This window comes from Otolemur garnettii, unplaced genomic scaffold, assembly GCF_000181295.1.
Source record: "Otolemur garnettii isolate 467f Iridium unplaced genomic scaffold, OtoGar3 scaffold00028, whole genome shotgun sequence".
Taxonomy (NCBI): domain Eukaryota; kingdom Metazoa; phylum Chordata; class Mammalia; order Primates; family Galagidae; genus Otolemur; species Otolemur garnettii.
In genome coordinates, this window is record NW_003852423.1 from 79,588 (window position 1) to 101,303 (window position 21,716).

Sequence of the window (21,716 nt, forward strand, 5' to 3'; positions counted from 1 at the left end):
GAACAATATTAAGTCACATTACTAACTTTATAACTCTTTTTCCTTGTAGGCTCTGAATGGCTTTGTATTGGTTGTCACTACAGATGGTTTGGTCTTTTATGCTTCTTCTACCATACAAGATTACCTAGGATTTCAGCAGGTAAGTGGATTGTTTTTAAATCATTTAAAATAATCACTTTTCGCTTTTAGAAAGTGAACTTTCTACTGTTTTTATATTTTAAATGTTAGGGACATTAAGTAGACCACTTATATGTATAAAGTATTAATTAAAGTATATATGCTGTAAAATAAAAAATTATATATTTGCAGCCAATATATTTTTTCTGTTTTTAATAATTTACTACACCATAATTTCCTTAAATGTTTATATGATTCATGGCTATTGTGTTTCTTGTTTTCACTTATCAACAGTTTCATATTTATGAAAGTTTCAGGCAGAAGGGTTTAGAGGAAAAGACAAAACAATATGGGCATGGCTCACACCTATAATCCCAGCACTCTGGGAGGCCCAGGAAGGAGGCTGTGTTGCTCTCAGTAGTTTGAGACCAACCTGGGTAAGAGTGAGACTGTCTTTGCTAAAAATAGACAAAAGTAGCAGGGCATGATGGTGTGTGGCTGTAGTCCCATCTGCTGAGGAGGCTGAGTTAAGAGGACCACTTGAGCCCAGGAGTTTGAGGTTATAGTGAGCTATGATGATTCCACTGCACTGTAGCCAAGGCAACAGAGTGAGACTGTCTCAAAAAAAGAAAAAAAAAAAAAGAAATAGAAAAGAAAATATTTGCCATCACATAATATACAGATAGCAGAGGTCATATGACAACTATGAAATCAATGAGGTGCTATGAAAAAAGTGATATTTAAGTTGATCTAAGAATGTGTAGGATTCGGATGGGTGAACAAGGTAACATAAAAGTCCGGCCAGCAGTAGACCAGGAGGTATAGGAAGGAAGTCTGACTGGTTCAATGTTATTGAAATGATGAATAAATGAAGTTACAAAGTATTTGGCAGAGTCAAGGCACAAAATCAGCTGATATGATTTGAGAACAGATTGTAAGTACACTTGAATGCTGACTGTCTTGTATGTCTGGTTCTCAAATTGTAAGAATGCATAAGAGTTATAGGAATCACCCAAAGGACTCGATAAAACTTGGTAAAATCTCAGGGCCCTATTCCCAGGTATTTTGAAACAGTAGGCCCGTAGATTTGCATTTCTAACATGCTCCCATGGCTGCTGGGCTGAGTAACACTGTCTCTGTAACACTGTTACTTGGACTGGTTTCAACTGTATTATATACCCAATGGAAACCACTATAAGTTTTTGTTAAAAAGAAATGTGTATGCTTCAGCTTGTGTTTCACATGAGAATTCTGGCTATTATGTAATGGGGTGGCATAGAGATGATTTAATCATAGAAGATTAATTTCCTAGGGAGATTTAAGTGTAGATGACTAAAGTAATGGAATCTGGCACTAAATTAAAGCCTAAATTAAAGCTTTCCTGTATTTTAAAGAAAATCTGTTTAACCATCTTAATCATGATTTGATATTGTGATTTATATCAGTTAAGAAAATTAAGGAAATTAGCCATTTTCCAGTTTACTTTTTTCTCATATGTACACATTGATTTTTTTAAATAATACTGATCTTTAATAATATTGATACTAATAATAATATTGATAATATTTTAGAACAAATTTGTCTTCTTAAAGTAGATGAATGGTTTTATTGTGTAAAGAAAATCATATGTTGTCAAATACAATTGTCAAAAGATGGATTTTCTACCAAATGTATTAAATGAGAAGATGAACTTAACACCAAATGTATACTGAAATGTAGATTGAAATTTAATTTGTATTATGCCATCCAAAATAAATGAATTGCTATTGTAACTTGATAATTAGAATTCTTCCACTTTGGGCTTATAAAGTTGCTTATTTTGGTAATTTGGGGGTTTAGTTTTTAAATGTCAAGGTAGTAAAAATGATTTCATGTTGCTCTGCTGAGAGAATTTCTTTATAACATATTATAGATCATTTTTTAATTCAATCATAGCTGTATACATTAATGCAATCATGGGGTACAATGTGTTGGTTTTATATACAATTTGAAATGTTTTCATCACATCGATATTCTTTAAGAAAACATTCATATCCGACATGAGTGGTGAATGAAAGTATTGTTTTAAAAACTCCAAGTTGTGACCTGCTAATGGGCATGCAGTTGATACCATAGATCACCACCAAACTCTTTCTTAGTTACTTAGGATGGAATAAAACAAGAACATAGAATACACAGCATCACCATATGTGAAGTGTTTTGTGAAAGTTTTTTTCTGTGTTACATGTCTATGCAATGCATGTGATGATTGGAAAATTTTTTTTTTTTTTAACCATGAATCGTAGTAAAAAGAAAGTTAGAAAAACTCTAGTTTAAACCCTAAGGGCTCAGCACTTATAGTAATGCTACAAAGCAAGAAACAAGGAGGAATTCTGACATGGTAAAAGCATAGTCGCTTACACTATGCAGTCTACATAGAGTGAAAATTTAATTCAAAGAAAACTTTCAGAGAACAGTGAAGAAAATATATAGTGAATACTGGTCAGCTTAGACAAGTCAAAGAAGCTTGACTTGTTTTGGGAAGGATTCATGGAAGAAGTGGGATTTAAAAGATGAAAGGATAAGGAGTATAAGGAAATCTTAATATGTTGCATTTAAGGAATGGGGAGGTGACTTCTTATGGTGACCAAGAGTATGCATGTTGGGAAATGATGACAGATTCACTTACGGCTTATCAGTTATGGTGCTAATCTCTCTTTCTCACTTTTTGTCTCAGATGTCTGGGGAGCTTTGGCAGTCATTTGATTTACATTCATTACCACTAACAAGCACCCCCTAATCTAGATAGGTTTTTAAGTTACTTTAGTAAGCCATATTCTTTTTTATCAGTGTTTTTGTTTTATTTCCTTGTATGTTTTTCTTTAGTCTGATGTCATACATCAGAGCATGTATGAACTTATTCATACCGAAGACCGAGCTGAATTTCAGCGTCAGCTCCACTGGGCTTTAAACCCTTCACAGTCTGCAGACTCTGGACAAAGAATTGATGGTAAGAATTGATGATACAAAAGATATTGTTGGTGTTTTGGGGGTACCATTCTCTGAAAAGAGGCTAGGAACCTGTAGGGGCATAGAACTTCCTAGTGAAGGAAGGGAAGAAGTGGAAAGATAGGAGTCTATAGCCATAAGGTCACAAAGAGCCTTTTATGCTAAGGAATATTTTGGCAGATGCGAGCACTAAAGAGTTTGAAGCAACAGAATATTGCTACATTTAGTATTATATTTTATATTAAAAAAAACTCTATTGTCATCATGAAAGATGGAAAGAATGTACACAGTTGGTACTAGAGTGCATGTATATAGTTTTAAATGTGCTAAAGAAAGGACACACATATCCAAATTTTAAAAAAAGCTTTTTTCAAATACAAAAGTGTCTTCAGTAAAGTGTTAAGAAAAGTGCATTAGCAAATATAGAAATGGTTGACAATTATGGCCCAATAAAAATATTAACAAAAACTAAAGTTCTATGTGATAAAAGTGATATTTGGTAGTAAGTTTTTAGTTTCTATCCTTTAGCTCATCTTCTAAAAATGATTTCTTTTGTATTGGGAATACAGACTGCAGTTTATACATTGACACAAATTTTACCTGTTCTTATATACCATTTTATAGCAAAAGAGAAAGTAAAATGTATATTGTTTCTATTTCTACAGAAGCACATGGTCTCCCACAGCCAGGAATCTGTTACAACCCAGACCTTCTTCCTCCAGAAAACTCTTCTTCCATGGAGAGGTGCTTCATATGCCGACTGAGGTGTCTGCTAGACAACTCATCTGGTTTTCTGGTAAGGTGCAGTTATCCTACGGCATAGACTTTTACCACTGTTAAAAGAAAAACTTGAGGCAAATTTAACTTAGCAGAACTTAATTGTGCAAAGAACGATTCCCAAGTCAGGTAGCCCTCAGAACCAGAAGAGGTTCAGAGAGCTCGCTTCAATACAGGCGGCAGTTTTATGGACAGAAAATAGAAGTGAGGTGCAGAAATAGTTTGATTGATTACAGCATGGGTTGTGCCTTATTTGAACATGGCCTGATCAGGTGGCCAGCTGTGATTGGGTGAAACTAGTCTGTTTGTTACAAAATTACACTGTTAAGCTAGGCTTTCAAGTTAGTTTACATACTAAGTGAAATTTCAGTTCCTTGCTAAGATCCAAAGTTCAGAGGCATCGTCAGCCAAATTTAGTTTAGTTTAACACTACTACATTATAGGAAAAAAGGAAGAGTTAAATGAAGCCAATTTTCTTTGCTTATATTTAAATTTGGTTTTTTAAATCTACGAAATAATTTGGTAAAGGCAAAGTCACTTTTTAAAATCATTCAGATTTTGAACATCTTTTATAACTGAGAAAACTTTATGCTTTAGGATATACTAGCAAATATTGAGTGAAATAACATGAAACCTTACGTTTTGACTACTTTTTTTTTTAGGACTTTTGAGGTATGAGAATTTTATTACTTTAGAGTGTACTCCTTCCACCTATTTAAAAAAAAGAAAAGTTAACTGTAAAACCTCAGACAATTCTCTCAGAAGGTACTCCAAAAGAAGGCATTGTTATCATAGATGACAGCTCTGTACCTGTTACTGCCCTGAGGACTGACCTTCTAGGGAGACGGGATGTAGCGATAGAAGACAGTATTATTAATGATCCTGTGCAGGGCTGGGCTAATGTGTGTTTTTGTGTCTTAGTTTTTAATAAAAAAGTAGAAAAGGAAAAACAATTAAAAGCTTGTAGAATAAAGATTTAAAGAAAAATATTTTTGTACAGCTCATACAAAGTCTTCTAAGCTAAGTGTTACTATACAAGAGTTTTCAGTTTAAAAAAGTAAAAGTTTATATGGCAAAAAAGTTAGAGCAAGCCAAAGTTTATTACTGAAGAAAGAAGTATTTATATAGATTCAGTGTAGCCTAAGTGTACAGTGTTTTTGAAGTCTGTAGTAGCATCCAGCAATGTCCTAGGCCTTCCGATTTACTCACCAGTTACTCACTGATTCACCCAGAGCAACTTCCAGTCCTGCAGGCTTCATTAGTAATAAGTGGCCTATAATAGGTATACCCTTTTTGTAATCTTGCACGCTGCATTTATACCATACTATGTTTAGATACAGAAATACTTACCATTGTATTACAATTGCAGCAATAAGTACAGTAACATTACAGTAACATTCTATGTAGGATTGTAGCCTAGGATCAATAGGCTGTCCCATATAGCTTAGATGTAGCATAGGCTAGACCTCCTTGGTTGGTGTAAGTACAGTCTATGAAGTTCCCACAATGACAGTATCGCCTAACAGCACATTTCTCCAAACATATCCCCTTGGCTGAGTGACATGGGATTTTATTTCTGAGGTGAACTATCTGTATACAATAGAGTGTTTCTTCCTTGTCGGACCATCAGATTGATGTCAGAGTCGTTAACTTGCTCTAGTTGATAATTGTTTTAACCACCTAAATTGATCATATTCATGTTTAAATTGTCTTTGTTTCTTCTAACTTCTAAAATTTTCCTATGTCTTGACTTGAATGGACATCTGCATTCTTTTTTTTTTTTTTAAGAGACAGAGTCTCACTTTATCGCCCTCGGTAGAGTGCTGTGGAGCAACCTCCAGCTCCTGGGCTTAGGTGATTCTCTTGCCTCAGCCTTCTGAGTAGCTGGGACTACAGGCACCCGCCACAACACCCTGCTATTTTTTTGTTGCAGTTTGGCCGGGGCAGGGTTTGAACCCACCACCGTCAGTATATGGGGCTGGTGCCCTACTCACTGAGCCACAGGCGCCACCCAGATCTGCATTCTTAATATGATTTCATAATGTTTCATTTTAGTATTTTAATAAAATTATATTTTGTTCTTATAGGAAAGACTACTACCATGAGTTGTAGCTATTGTAGTATGTTTGAAAATTAATGTTTACTTTAGGACTTCATCATTCATTCATCACTCAGTGTATATTGAGTCCTGGTGTGCAAGGAGCTATGTGAGGTAAAAGTGATGGGGTAATTGCAGCCTCAGAAAATGATAGAGGTATTTCTGTTATGACCATTAGAAGCAAGCAGTGGTTCTCTTATCAGTGCCTTGAATATTCTTCTTACTACCTTTTGGGATAGTTCTAGTGGACCCTCTGTGAAGAAAGGAGTGAAAAGATCTAGTGTTTCTTATCCTTTGCAGTTATCAAGAACCCTGGAAATAGCCATTGTGAAATGTTTTAAAAAGCAACTATTTTATACTGTTAATTTTAATGAACTTTTTTTGGTTTTTTAAGGCAATGAATTTCCAAGGGAGGTTAAAGTATCTTCATGGACAGAGAAAGAAAGGGAAGGATGGATCAATACTTCCACCTCAGTTGGCTTTGTTTGCAATAGCTACTCCACTTCAGCCACCATCCATACTGGAAATCCGAACCAAAAATTTCATCTTTAGAACCAAACACAAACTAGACTTTACACCTACTGGTTGTGATGCTAAGTGAGACTTCTTCACTTTTATTTCTTCACTTCACTCTCAGCATGTAAAATTGTGTAGATTTGTAATAATTGTGTAGATTGTAATAATTGTTTATTATTAGCTATTATTATTTCATATGCTTTCAGTACAGCTTTCTAAAGTAGAATAATTTCATCAGGCTCAAAAATCATCTTATTATTTTATATTTTTTTATATTATTTGCCAGAAAAAAAAATGTGCTTATAAGTAAAGTTCATCCTTATTTATTTATTTATTTATTTTGGGGGGGAAGGGCTGGATTTGAACCCACCACTTCTGGCATATGGGGCCAGCACCCTACTCCTTGGAGCCACAGGCACTACCCAAGTTCATCTTTCTGATGACATTTGTTATTAGTTTGTTTTACATTTTTAAATTATGCAAATGTGATTTGATTTCTAACCCTAGGAGTTTAGTAACCTTCAGAAAATTATGAAGTGGAATCTGGTAGTAAGCATTTAATCTCATCAAAATATATCGATGTTTTTCTCCTTTCTAATGTGGGAATGAAGAGAGCTAATTTGAAAAATCTTATTCCCCAAAAATGTAATATAAACATCCTAAATTTTTATCAAACATTTTGTTTTACTTGTAATTTTCTTTGGTTAGATTTATTTTTAGCCATAGTAACTGTCATGGTTTTCTTTAGGAAAAAAATAGGCTAAAACTGAAATTTCCAGCCATACGCAAAAGAGCAATTTACACAGATGTGTTTAATTTTTTCTACCTAATGATGTAAAATTCTGAATTTCAAGTTGAAAATGTATTGCAGAAAATAACATATAGCCAATGAATTGATCTCGCTTACTTTATTTTAAATCTTACTTTATCCTTATTTTACTTTTTTTTAAAAGAGGGAAAATTGTTTTGGGATATACTGAAGAAGAACTGTGCACAAAAGGATCGGGCTATCAGTTTGTTCATGCTGCTGATATGCTTTATTGCGCCGAGTCCCATATCCGGAGTAAGTCGTAGTTCTTATGAACGTATCAGGAAAAGCAGTGTCAAATTATTACATAAGATAATGCATTTAAGTGAACTATTTGGATAAATGTCACTGTGTTATAGCATTATTTTTGTATATGTATAACCAGACTTATATTCTTTATTCATTAACTGCCTTATAGCTGCAGTTAATGTGAGGAATATAGCAGTTGACTACAGAAATGAGTATTTTGGCCCATAAAGGTTCGCTCAAGAATTTTTCAGTGGCGTCATTTAAAATTCATAAATCTGTGTTTGATTTAAACTCTAAAATAGTAAAGTAATAGGCCATTGGGAAACTGTTTAAAACAACAGTTTTTATTTTTTTTCTTCTTTACCCCAGTTTATACCCTTAACTTTGTTTTATTAGAATCATCTGAATGGTCTGTCATCTTCCCTTTAATACTTTCAATAATACATTTAGTCTGAAATAGGAAAAAACAACTCTGAAGAGCTATTTTCATGCCTTTTGATGTACTGGGTTACTCAGTCATCTTTGGTGATAAATGAAGTGCATCCAGAAACATTTCACAAGGGCTTTGTTTAAGGGATTTTCTTTAATATATTATTCTGGGAGTTGATAATTTTCTTACTTTGTTTCAGTGATTAAGACTGGAGAAAGTGGCATGATAGTTTTCAGGCTTCTGGCGAAAACCAATCGATGGACGTGGCTCCAATCTAATGCGCGTTTAGTTTATAAAAATGGAAGACCAGATTATATCATTGCAACTCAGAGACCTCTCACGTAAGAACGAGAATTTTTTTTTGTTTTTTACCAACAGTTTCATTTATAAATCCTCTTACTTGGAGTACCCAACCTTCTTTTTTTTTCCTCTGCTGAACATTGGAAAAGGAGTTGTCTTGGGCCATACATTAAATACACAAGCACTAAGGAAAGCTGATTCACCACAGATAAGCAAAAAAGTCCTCAAAACTCAGCATGTGGCCTATGGGCTATAGGTTGGATACCTCTGTCTTACACGAAGAAAATAATTGTAAGAGAATTGAGTGTGGAAATAAAAATTGAAGATAATATGTCTAGAAAGAAGAGAGCACAGGAAAGAGATACTGAGAAGTTAGATTTAACCTTATTGAGCAACTAAATATGTGGAGATACAGAAAGAGAATAATCAAAGAAAACTGCAGAGTTTTATCCTGGGCATATGAAGGACAGATGAAAATAAAAGAAAAATATAATAACGCTTTGTTCAGAATACATTCTCTAAGCACAGCAGTGATTTGTAAGAGTTTCTTAATATATTTTGGACACAAGTCCTTTGTCAAATATTTGTATTGCAAAAGTTTTCTCCCACTTTGAAGAACTGGTTTTTATATGTGGCTTGAGGTCAGGGTCAAGATTGATTTTATTCCCCCTTACACGTGTATCCAGTAGACCAGTAGCATTTATTGAAAAGGTCCTCTTTTCCCCACTGCACTGATTTCGGTCAGGGGATTTATCTGTGATTCTGTCTCTAGACTAGCTCCATTGGTCTGGTTGTCTGTTTTACCCCAACATTGCATTGTCTTAGTTACCCTATCTTTGTGATAAGTTTTTATATCAGAGTGGATGTCCTTATTTTGTTTGTTTAGCTCTTTTTATTGATCTTCAAGATTGCCTTGGCTCTTCTTTACCCTTTATACTTCCACATACATTTTAGAAATCAATTGTCAGTTTCCACCAGAAAATATATGGGGATTTTGAATGGAATTACATTAAAACTATAGATCATTTGGGCAGAATTAACATTTTTATAGTACTGAATCTTCCAGTCCATGAACGTGTTGAATGTATGTATGTAAGTATTCCTATAAATACATGACAATGTATAATATATACCTGTGTGTCTGAAAACATGGGTATGTATGTACCCCTTCAAATTTATGCTTTCTGCCTTGATGACTGTTAACTAGAAGACCATCAATTTTCATAGTTTCTCCTGAGATCCAACCTTCAGTTTACTGATTTTTTTTTTCTATTTTATTTTTGTTTTTCCTTTTTATTTATGTCTGTTCCTTATTATTTTCTTCCTTCTACTTTATTTGGGCATAATGCCTTGTTTCCAACTTTTCCTTTTTAGATAGATATTTAAATTCATATCAGTTTTTCTTTAAGTATATGTATATCTTTGGTATGTCTTTTATTTTTATCTTTCACTTAAAAATATTTGCTAATTTTCATTTTTATTTCATTCCCAAATTAGGAACATAGTGTTACTATACTTTTTAATCACAGGGGATGTCTCTAGTTGTCCTTTTACAAATTGGCTTTCAGCTTAATTCCATTGTAATCAGAAACATTTTCTAAATGGCTTCAGTCCTTTGAAAGGATTTCAGTCCTTTGAAATTGGTAGTGCCTTATTTTATGATCTAATATATAGTCAGTGTTGGTAAAATATTCCATGTGCTCTTCTAAAGAATGCATGTTCTACTGTATACTCTTTATGTAATCAGTGGTCTAGTTTGTTAATTATGTTGTTCATATTTCTAAACATCTGTGATCCTTGTGTGCTTGTTCTATTAGTAACAAAGAGGTTAGTTATTTCCTTTTTCGCATTACTAATGAGGCAGGGCATCTCTGTATCTTTTAGGACATTTCTTTTATGAATTGCCAGTTCATACCACTTACCCATTTGTCTTTTGAATAGTTTCCTCTCTTAGACTCATAAGAGCTCTTTACATAATATTGTGGATACGATCTTTTATATATACTAAATTATAAATATGTGTGTCACAAATATTTTCTCTATGCCTTAATTTATAATTCTTTTTCAGAAATAGAGTTTTCACTTTTTTATTGCTAATTATGCCAGTCTTTTCCTTGATACCTTCTGGGTTTTATGTTTTATTTAAACATACCTCTAATTCCTAAATTCTTACCATTCTTTTTTTATATTTGTATCTTTATTCCACACACATTTTTTTTTTTTTTTTAACAGGATGTCAGGTTAAGGATATAACCTAACCATGGAATTAATTACTATACTAAGTTGTAGAAAAAAATTCTGAATCATGTAACTGTTTGTCTAAGAAACAATTCTGTGATACCAGTCATGAGAGTAATTTAGGTCAAAATAATAAAATAAATTGTATATTCCCCAGTATCAAACCCAATTACAGTATATTTTGCTTACTGTTTTCTTTATTTATATTATTTTATTTTAACATGTTTATATAAGAGAAATTTTCCTGACATATGTTGACTTCATGTACAAATTTTAGAGAAGAAGAAGGAGCAGAACATTTGCGAAAACGAGGTACAAAGTTGCCTTTTATGTTCACCACTGGAGAAGCAGTGTTGTATGAAGTAACCAACCCTTTTCCTGCCATAATGGATCCCTTACCAATAAGAAATAAAAACGGCACTAACGGAAAAGACTTTTCTATCAAGTCAACTCCGAACAAGGACTCTCTCCATCCTAGTTCCCTCCTGGCTGCCGTGATGCAACAAGATGAGTCTATTTATCTCTATCCTGCTTCAGGTACTTCAAGTTCTGCACCTTTTGATAGAAATTTTTTTAATGAACCTATGAGTGAATGCGGTAGTTGGCAAAACAATATCACACCAGTGGGAAGTAATAATGTCCTGAAACATGAGCGAATTGATCAGTCTCAGGAAATGAATCCAGCATTCTCTGGAGGTCACACGGGGCTCCTTCAAGATAAAAGTAATGACTTATACAACATTATGAAAAACCTAGACATCGATTCTGAGGATATCAAACACATGCAGGATGACAAATTTTTCAGAAATGACTTTCCAGGGGAGGTTGACTTCAGAGACATTGACTTAACAGATGAAATTCTAAGATATATCCAAGACTCTTTAAATAAATCTACCTTCATGTGTTCAGGTTACCAAGAGCAACAGTCCATGGCTCTAAACTCAAGCTGTATGGTACAGGAACACCTACAGTTAGAGCAGCAGCAGCAGCAGCTACAGCATCACCCAAAGCAATTGGTAGTGGAGCCACAGCAGCAGCTGTGTCAGAAAATGAAGCATATGCAAGTTGGTGGTGTGTTTGCCAATTGGAACTCTAACCAGTCTCTGCCTTTCAGTTGTCCTGAGCAAAGCCTGCAGCAATATAATGTCTTTTCAGACTTACATGGGACCAATCAAGAGTTTCCTTACAAATCCGAGGTTGATACTATGCCTTATACACAGAACTTCATTTCTTGTAATCAGTCTGTGTTACCACAACATTCCAAATGTACAGAGTTAGACTTTCCCATGGAGAGTTTTGAACCATCCCCCTACCCCACTTCTTCTGGTTTAGAAGATTTTGTCACTTGCTTACAAGTTCCTGAAAACCAAAGGCATGGAATAAATCCACAGTCAGCCATAGTAACTCCTCAGACATGTTATGCTGGGGCCATGTCAGTGTACCAGTGCCAGCCGGAATCTCAGCACACCCATGTGGAGCAGATACAGTACAATCCAGGAATTCCAGGCCAACAGGCATTTTTAAACAAGGTAAGGGCTTTATCAAACTGATACCCTTTCAGCGATTCTTATAAAGAAATAGACATGATTTCAATGATTTTTTTATCATTGATTCTAATGATCTGTAGGATTCATGGAGATAGCATTTTTTAATTATATCTGTGGTTACTTTTAATGAGCTTGTGCTTTTTTCATTATTAATGTAAGTGTATCATTTACCTGAATAATGAAGGAAAAAGAAATCACAGGCTAAAGCAACATGAATATGTCCTTAATGGAATACAGCCTAAATTACTGGGTGAAATTAGTTAAGGTATTCTATTTAAAACAGCGACTTTGGGCCTCACGAGTTGGCACACACCTGTAATCCTAGCACTCTGGGGGGCTGAGGTGGGTGGATCACTTGAGCTCAAGAGTTTGAGACCAGCCTGAGCAAGAGTGAGACCCTGTCTCTACTAAAAATAGAAAAAAAAAAAAAACTATCTGGGCATTGTGTCAAGCACCTGTACTCCTAGCTAGTCAGGAGGTTGAGGCAAGAGGATTCCTCAAGCCCAAGAATTTGAGGTTGCTATGAGCTACGATGACACCATGGCCCTCTATCCCAGGCCACAGAGTGAAACTCTGTCTCAAAAAAAAAAAAAAAAAAAAAGAAAAGAAAAAGAAATAGAACTTTGACTTTTTTTTTTGGAGACAGAGTCTGATTCTGTCACCTTAGTAGAGTGCTATGGCATCACTGCTCACAGCAGCCTCAGACTCTTGGGCTCAAGCGATCTTCTTGTATATGTGCTGCCAAAGCGAGCACACAAGAGATCTTCTTACCTCAGCTTCCCAAGTAGCTGGGAATCTAGGCGCCCACCACAATACCTGGCTAAATTTTTTCTAGAGACCGGTCCCACTTTTGCTCAGGCTACTCTCAAACTCCTGACCTCAAGCAGTCCACTCACCTTGGCCTCCCAGAGTGCTAGGATTACAAGTGTGAACCACTGTGCCCAACCTATTCTTTTTCATTCTTTAGAAATTATATGGCTTTTTAAAAATTAAAACTTTAAAAATATGTATATTTGAATTTTTAAGAATAATTTCCTCAAAGCTCAGTTTTTTATATATTCTTGAAATTGGGTTGAAAGTAAGTCTAAGCATGCTTTCTTAAAATGGCTTGTCCTTGGGCAGTGCCTGTGGCTCAAAGGAATAGGGCGCTGGCCGTATATACCAGAGGTGGCGGGTTCAAACCCAGCCTTGGCCAAAAACTGCAATAATAATAATAAAATAAAATAGCTTGTCCTGGATTATCCCTGGAGTTCAGTGCTAGGCTCCTCTTTGTTCTCTGGCTGTTCCTCCCTGCTATTTACCCACCCCCTAGTTATCCTTTAAGGTGGAATGGCTTTTTCCCCCTTGGTATTCTTATAAAAGAGTAACTCAGCTGGCTTTCTGTCATGGGATACAAGCTTGGTATTGTATTTTTCTTGTTTAAATGTGTCATCAGAACCTGTGTAGCCACAAGCATGCTTTCACTAAATCTAAAAATGATCACTCTTTTAAAAAAATTAACATAAAAATTATGTATTTCTAAGTGTCCAGAGAGCTTTTCTCTCTGGCTACCTAGGAATATATCATGTTGTATTCATGCTTTTCCATTGGAAAATATTTAGTTCATTTTAAAGTGTATTTAATATAAGGCATATTTATATTTAGTTTTAAAGAATATCTTATCTAAAATTAAGTTCCTTGTTTATTTACTATGTAAAGTATAATAATTTAAAAATATGACTTGAATCTTTATGTTAACAGGTTTATTTTGGCTTTTTTCATTCATTTGATTTGTTTAATTGTATATGGGCTTTTGAATAGAAAGTGACCAGGAAGGTTTTTCTTACTCTCATTTCTTATATCCTTTGATTTTATTAAATGTTTGATATTATTTAATTATAGTCTATGTCACAGTATCACTGAGACATAAGCATATTTTACTCTTGAGTAAAGCAAATTGTACGGAAGTTAATGATATAAGATTACATTTTGAATAGGGAGTTGCATCCTTACCACAGGAGTTCTTTAACTGTTTTTCCCCCACTGCTTTGTATTATTGCTTTTTTGTGAACAATGGTAATAATTCTGTGGACCTCCGTGTTCTCTTGGGTAGCGTTATGTGACAATTGAGCACTTGAAATGTAGCGAGTCTGAATAAAAATGTGCTGTAAATGTGAAATACACACCATACTTTGAATACTTGGCTTGAAAAATGAAAGAATGTAGAACATCTCAATTTTTTAAATAGATTTTATGTTGAAATAAATTTTGGGCTACCATTAGCTTAAATAAAATACATTATTAAAATTAATTTTACTTGTTTCTTTTCACCTTTTTTAATGTGGCTACTGGAAAAATTAAACTTCTGTATGTGGCTCACATTATATTGCTATTGGACAACACCATTCTGTATGATCTTATCAAAAAGAATGGCTGGCTGACATCTGTTAATGAGTGATGAGAAAAATTAACCCCCCATTATCTGGGCAAATATTATTTTCCATTTGAAGACTTGACAGAGTTGCTATTCACTGAAGATACAGATTATATCATTTTTACTATGTATCTACCTTATTTTTTTAGAGGATCTTCAAAGTCATCAACATTTTAATTACTAAAGCCTAATGTTACATGAGCTTTGAAAAGTAGATTTTATCTAAATCAAGTAAGGGTATGATTTTAATCTGTTTGAAAGTTTCTGCAGCTTCTACTAACTAAATTATAAAATTAGACTGTAAAATTCTTTAAAACTAATGTATCTTCATGTCTTCTCATGTTTTCTTTTCTAGTAGCAGTTGTAGAAACCAGACTAATTGCAGTGTAAGAAGGCAAGAGAGCACTTTGTTTTGGTAACTTGATTCTGTAATTAGGATCCTGCTTTCGGTCATATTCAGTAAATTATATTACAATTAAGAAATTGGGCTCAACTCCTGGAGCTCAGTGGCTAAGGCGCCAGCCATATACACTGGAGATTGCAGGTTTGAATCCAGCCCGGGCCTGCCAAACAACAATGACAACTACAACCAAAAAATAGCCAGGCATTGTGGCAGGTGCCTGTAGTCCCAACTATTTGGGAGGCTGAAGGCAAGAGAATTGCTTAAGCCGGAGTGTTTGAGGTTGCTGTGAGATGTGACGCCAGAGTACTCTACTGAGGGTGGCAAACTGAGACTGTCTAAAAAAGAAAAAAAAAGATAATGGTTAAGGAAATGATGCCAGTGATATTTAAGTATTTTAGGAATATTTATTTAATATTTTAGGAAGACAAAGAAACCTTCAGAGGATTCAGAATTGACCATTTTTGGAAAAGTCCTAGGCCTTTTACAGTCCAGTGTAATATTCTTGAATATAATCAATTCCTTGGTACCTAGAACTTGAATGAAGTCTGGTCAAAGCAAACCTCCTTGTGACAAAAAGTATTTAACTGTAGTTCATGACTGGTACTTTTTGATCCATCAGTTTCTTCCCTGAAGGTAATCTGAAGTGAGACAGTTGTGTTACTCATTTGTACCTTCTTCAAACTTTCTTGTCAAATTAATGGAAAAACCAGTTATAAAGGCAACTAATACATAATACATACTCAGCATATTTTCACTGAATGGATGGAAGAGTTATTTAAAATTTAGCAGAAGTAAAGGAATTTGAAGTTTAACAACATGTAAGACTAAGAATTTTTTTAAAAAAATAACATTATCATGTTATTTAATGGCTTACAATATTTGAAAGATTTATTCTAATAAATTGCATTGCTATTTTTGTTTTCAGTTTCAGAATGGAGGAGTTCTAAATGAAACATACCCACCTGAATTAAGTCATGTAAATAACAGTCAGACTACCCCCTATCTTCAGTCACTTCATCATTCATCAGAAGCCAGACCTTTCCCTGATTTGACGTCCAGTGGATTTCTGTGATTCCAAAACCCAATTTTGACCTTAGTTTTGGGATTAGTTCGCGACGGATTACAGAGTAATAAAACTGTCAGTGTTGGTCGTCAGCACCCTCACGTGGAGGCATCGATGCATGTTATTCTTACTTACTCCAGACCAAATTGTACTTTAGTTTGTAGAAAAGGAATTTAATGTTAAATTATACACACTATAGTCATTAAAATAGAAAGTGTGCTGCCACAGAGTAGTGAGATACCATCTACATTTCACTTTATTCTGAGCACCACAAAATGGGCAAAACTCATTCAGAGGAACTTTATGACTTTTAAAAGAAAACTTTCTCTATTTGGATTATTTCTGTCAGAATAAAAAGAAAACTTTGAGTTTTGACCTTCTGGACTCTTAATAGTTCACTAAATACAAAGTTACAAAACTAAACTATTTTCCTATCATTTTAGCCTCTGCTTTTATCTCAGATGTTATATGGTTTGGTGCTTTTTTATAAAAAGATAGTCTCAGTGCTTTCCTCCTTCACTGTTAATCTAAGTGCCTCACATTTTTTTCTACCTATAACACTGTAGGATGTATATTTTATATAAAATATTTCTCTTTTAAATTAATAACATTCTTTTGTGCACAAATATCATTTGTATTTTCTAAATCCAATCGTTTTTGTTAATTCAGGCATGTTTTAACATTTACCTACTTTCTTTAGGTAAAGGGCAAATAATGAGTGAAAGGATAATTATTTATTACATAATCTAATTGCTTCTGGACTTTCAGTGTTGCTATGTGCCTTCTGTTGATCAGGTTGAAAATAAAATGTCTTTCCAAATTCTTCATTATAAAAATATTAAGACAGTAGCACTTAAATGTCGACAGTGTTTTTAGAAGCGAGATACCACTGTTTGTTGAAATCTCTGGTGTTAGTTGCATGTTGCAATATGAAAAAAATCTGTTAAATGCAACCATGTTTATTAAATTGCAATGAAGAGAAGCAGCTTTATTTCTAGCTTTTTGATTAAAGCACCCATTTCAATATGTATAAATTGTCTTTAAAAAGTGTTTTAGATCTGTAATCTTTTATGTTGACTTTATAAATTTCACTTCTTAGAACGGTGGAAACTTTGTTTTTCTCATATTTGAGGAGTGTTAAGATTGAAGATAACAATGTTTGGTGCAAAGTATTGTAAGGAGTGAAATGATGGTGCATTGTACAGATATAAAGAACAAAATTATTTGTAAAATATTTTCCATTTGTTAGATGTGCACTTAATCTGTTTGGTCTTTAGATATTTTATCAGTGTGTCTTTCTAAGAATGAAATAATCAAACTGCCTTTAAGTTGGAATTAAGAAAAAGACAACCACACAGTTCATTTACCTTCAGATATTAGGGGGGGTCTTATGATATAATGACCTTTATTACCAATAAGGCAAATTAATCACTCTACTAACTTCACTATCCTGAAATTATTTAAAAGTAAAAATGCCACCGTCCGTTAGCCTTTTTCTAAATATGATACCTGAAGAGTGTAGACACATTTTTCATATATTATTTTTAAAAAACCTGATGGAATCCCAAACTGAAATATAGTATTATTTTATTTCTTTTTTAGTAAATTAATGTATATAAACGTGGCTTCAGACAAAATCTCTCTCAGTTCTATGTGTTTTCAGTCAAAATTTTGGGTAGACTCAATTGAAGCATTGAAAAAAATTTGTCTAAAGCATTTCATAATTTGTTTCCAGCATGAGATATCACTAAGGATTTAGACCAGTAATCTAGATTAATTGTCTATTTTTACATTTAAACTTACATTAAAAGTCTTCATATAAACCATTTTTGTTAGTCTCTTCCACATGTTACTGGATGAACAGCTTAGTGGAAAAAATAGGCTTTTCAAATTGTGAATACAATGCCAATCAAGTATACACTTACAAAATTAAGTTTTTAAAACCATATTGTATATTTTTATCTCTATAAAATAACTAAAATACATCCAGGAATAATAAAATCACATTAAACCAATACTCCTTTGTCTGTACTGTGAAGTGCCAAACAAAGAGAGAATGCTTAGTGTAGTGGTGTGCTGAGGGATTTGTTTTAGGTGATTCGCACATCTAAGGATGTGGATGCATCTAATGTGGTCTTTTCCTACTTCAGGTTCTTAAAGCACTTGAAGATTTACCAATATTCCAATGTACTATGAAACTTTCGCTCATTCCTATGCACACACTAGTGCTTTTCAGTATTACTAAATTTTAGGTAAATCTTCTCATGGCTCTTCTCTTTCCTTCAAAATATTAACTGCTTACATATGCCATGCATAAATTCTTATTTAAAATATGATTTATAATATCCTTATTACCAAACAAAATTGTACACAGTAATATCCCTGGTAATAAAATAATCACCAAGTATGAAATACTATGTTTTAATGTTAATTCTTTCTGTTCCATGTAAGGGAAGTGACACTTCTAGTATAGTATTATAACTATGTTAGATAAGGGGAATCTACAGTAGTGAAGGATGTGTTAAGTCAGTAATTCGTAAACTTGTAAAATTGTGCCCCTCAATGTTTTGGCCTTTATTTGACTATAAAAAACATGTTCAGTAACTTCTTAAATTAAAATGCTTCTGAAATGAACTGTTTAAGTCTCTCGAAGTCCTGTGTTACTAGTGTCCCGAATGTAGTAGTATTAGTTCCTCACATTAAAATTCAAAACCCTGTTTTGATATTTTAAAAATACAGTAGAAACTCTATGGTTGACCACCACCCTACATTGACGACCTCCTTAAGTTGACCTAATTTTCATAGATCGGACACGCACCGCATGTACATTATCAGAACAGTAGGCCTAGTTCCTTATTTTGACCACCTCTTACATTAACCAGTTCCTTACAGTTCCTGGGGTGGTTAACTTACAGAAATTCTACTGGATTTCTGAAGAAATTTGAAATAACCGTAGTAGCTATATTTTGTGCTTATATTAGAAAAATTATTGCCCTAATTTTTTTTCTTTAATGAGTGTAAATGACACAGAAAGCTTTCACCTTAAATTCTTAACTGTTGAACATTTGAAAAAATCTGCAACTAGAATTGATAGAAATGTTTCTGAATGTTTTCATTCTCAACACTTATTTTTACATTAGTTTTATATTTGTCCTTTAACAGTTGGTAGATATTTTTTATCAACAGTTAAATCATGTTAGCATCATAATTCTGAACATTTTAGAATGACTGAGTCTTTTATCTGAGAATTACATAATATTAAGTTTTGATCTGACATAAGTAAAAGTCTCGATAATCTACTTCCGATCTCTGCTTACCCTCACGTGGCCTTTATCACCATGAATGGCGTCAGCTTGCCCCACCACACTGACCCAGGGACATTGGCCACTCACAGGACTGGGAGATACCCTTCTGTTCCTCTTACTGTCTACAGGTTACCTTGCTTCCAGTTGTACATGAAGACTATCATCCTAAGTTTATGTCTTCACCTCAGTGATACCACTATCCTTGGTCTCTTAAACTTACCTCCAGTGTATGAGGAAACAGAAATTCCTGAAGGGCAAGATTAACACCCTTCCTGCCTCACTCTCGTGCACGTTTTCTCTACACTTCCCTTCCCAGAGGATGTCCTCTGTAGGCTTGCTTCATCCCAGAAAAAAAAAAAATTAACCTTGTGTTTCTTTTCTTTATTAAGTTACTTCTTCATCTCCTTCCTCTGAAACATGTTTTATCTGAAATCTTGTATTGTTTTTTACCCTTCTATTACACTGTGTTGTTGCAGTTCACATAACTGTGGACAGGGGCTGCCACCCTCCTTGCCCCTCCACCAGGGGAGAGTTAAGTGATGAGGCAAGAGGCTGGGAGCATTCATCCTTCTTTATGGAAACCTGAGAAACAGGAAAAAGATTTTTCTATCCAAACCCCATCAGTAACATCATCATCATGGTTATTATTATTATAATGAAACTTCATAAAGTTCTGCCAATTTTATTTAAAAGAACAATCCTTTGTTAATGGCCATTTCCACCATCAATTGCTTTCTTCGTTCATGTCTGTGTAGTGTCTATGAGATGTAGAAAGTTGAAGTTCAGACTTAGAGAAATAATATCTCTTCTGGCAAAATGTGTATGATTCACTTCATTACTATTGTTTATACGCCAGAAATCACAGAATTCCGTTTTATGCTCAGATGTAACAGCTTCCCTCCGCCTTTATTTCAAGCCAGGAGGGTATCTGTGCTGCTTCTGTCCTCCATCCTGACTTCGTTACTTTCCTCTTGAGGTCACCCACTTTCTTTAAGTTGTAATGTAAGTTGCCACAAATTGTTTAATGGTAGGATATAAATTATCCATATAAAGATGCAGACAGTAAACGCTGTGATGTAGAGAAAATATTGGAAGAGAAATATGCTATCCATGAGTGACTTTAGATAAAATGTTGGCCAATAAAACTTTGCAGTGTTTATAGAATATTGATTGGCTCCGTCTAGACCTAGTGCCTTAGTAAAGGGATGATGACCATGAATAATGGTTTCAATCTTGTCTTTCCAGAGGCCGTGGTATATTCTGTATAATGTTCTCTTTGACACTGCTCATTTAAGATTTTTTGTAGTATCTGTGAAATTCTTTGCCTTTTGGCCTCTTTCATGGTCCAAATCATAGTTGTCTTAAATCACCTATTGTCCATGTTATTACTATTTTTGCTATTGTTGTTATAGTGGTTATTTGTGGTTGTTATTTGTTGTTGTCATTGTTTTTGGTCTGGCCAGAGTAAACCAAAAGGGTATAGCATAGAAAGACTTGAGAGAGTTGCCTGTATAAATACTTGTGAAGCACACTCTTAATACTCCACTAAGTAAGTAGGACAGACTGTGGGGAAGGTGTAAACCCTTCTTTTTATACGTGGGATCATATTGAAACTTGAATCATTACTACCAGTTCTCCACAAGTTGATGAGAAAATTCAAGTTGTACACTTAGAGATGTAGAAATAGCCTGTTTAGGTCACACAGGAGACAGACATAGGCTTTAAGAGATCTTTCAGGGAATAGACCTAATAGCCAGGAGTGAGTGCTTTGCCCTGGTTGGCATCCTGCCAGTGCTTAATTCAGATGATCTCATTTCTTACCACAACCCCATGAGGTAAACAAAGTATCCCAATTTTATACATGAGTAAGCTACATACATCGGTAGCAATCTTCTGTTTAAAATGCAGTTAAAAAATTTAGCTTTGGTAGACAAAATAATGGCCTCTCCCAAAGATGTTCATATTCCAATACCCAGAATTATGAACATGTTAATTTAGATGGCAAGAAGGCTTTGACAGATATGATTAAGTTAAGGACTTGAGATGCAGAGAGTATGCTGGGTAATCTGGGAACCCAATGTATGTAATCACAAAGGTCTTTATAAGAGGAAGGGTCAATATCAGAGGAAAGGATAGGATGACAGAAGCAGGGGTGGGGAGCATTTGAAAATACTTTGGCCTTGAAAACGAAGCCAAAGAGTGCAGACAGCCCCCAGAAGCCAGAAAAGGCAAAGAAATTCTCCTCTAGTGCCTCCGAAGGAACACAGCTCTGTCGACACCTTGATTTTACCATTTCTGACTTCCAATACTGTGAAGATAATACATTTGTGTTTTTCCAAGCCACTAAGTTTGTGGTAAGGTAATTTGTTGCAGTAGCAATAGGAAATTAACAACCCAATGGTTATAGATTTTAAGAAAGCAAGAGATGCATTTGAGAAGAAAGTATTTATTCCTCCATGATATC

The 21,716-nt window shown here is 34.4% G+C and overlaps 1 protein-coding gene across 1 annotated transcript in view; it reads left to right on the plus strand.

The window, feature by feature from the left end:
- AHR (aryl hydrocarbon receptor) overlaps positions 1 to 18,565 on the plus strand; it is a 49,198-nt gene extending 30,633 nt beyond the window's left edge. The window contains exons 4-11 of the mRNA XM_003788481.3: positions 50 to 139; positions 2,983 to 3,106; positions 3,771 to 3,901; positions 6,375 to 6,577; positions 7,450 to 7,559; positions 8,183 to 8,324; positions 10,799 to 12,050; positions 15,810 to 18,565. Of these exons, the coding sequence (XP_003788529.1) occupies positions 50 to 139; positions 2,983 to 3,106; positions 3,771 to 3,901; positions 6,375 to 6,577; positions 7,450 to 7,559; positions 8,183 to 8,324; positions 10,799 to 12,050; positions 15,810 to 15,956 (2,199 nt within the window). The 3' untranslated portion in view covers positions 15,957 to 18,565. The remainder of the gene's footprint in view (positions 1 to 49; positions 140 to 2,982; positions 3,107 to 3,770; positions 3,902 to 6,374; positions 6,578 to 7,449; positions 7,560 to 8,182; positions 8,325 to 10,798; positions 12,051 to 15,809) is intronic.
- The last annotated feature ends 3,151 nt before the right edge of the window (positions 18,566 to 21,716 follow it).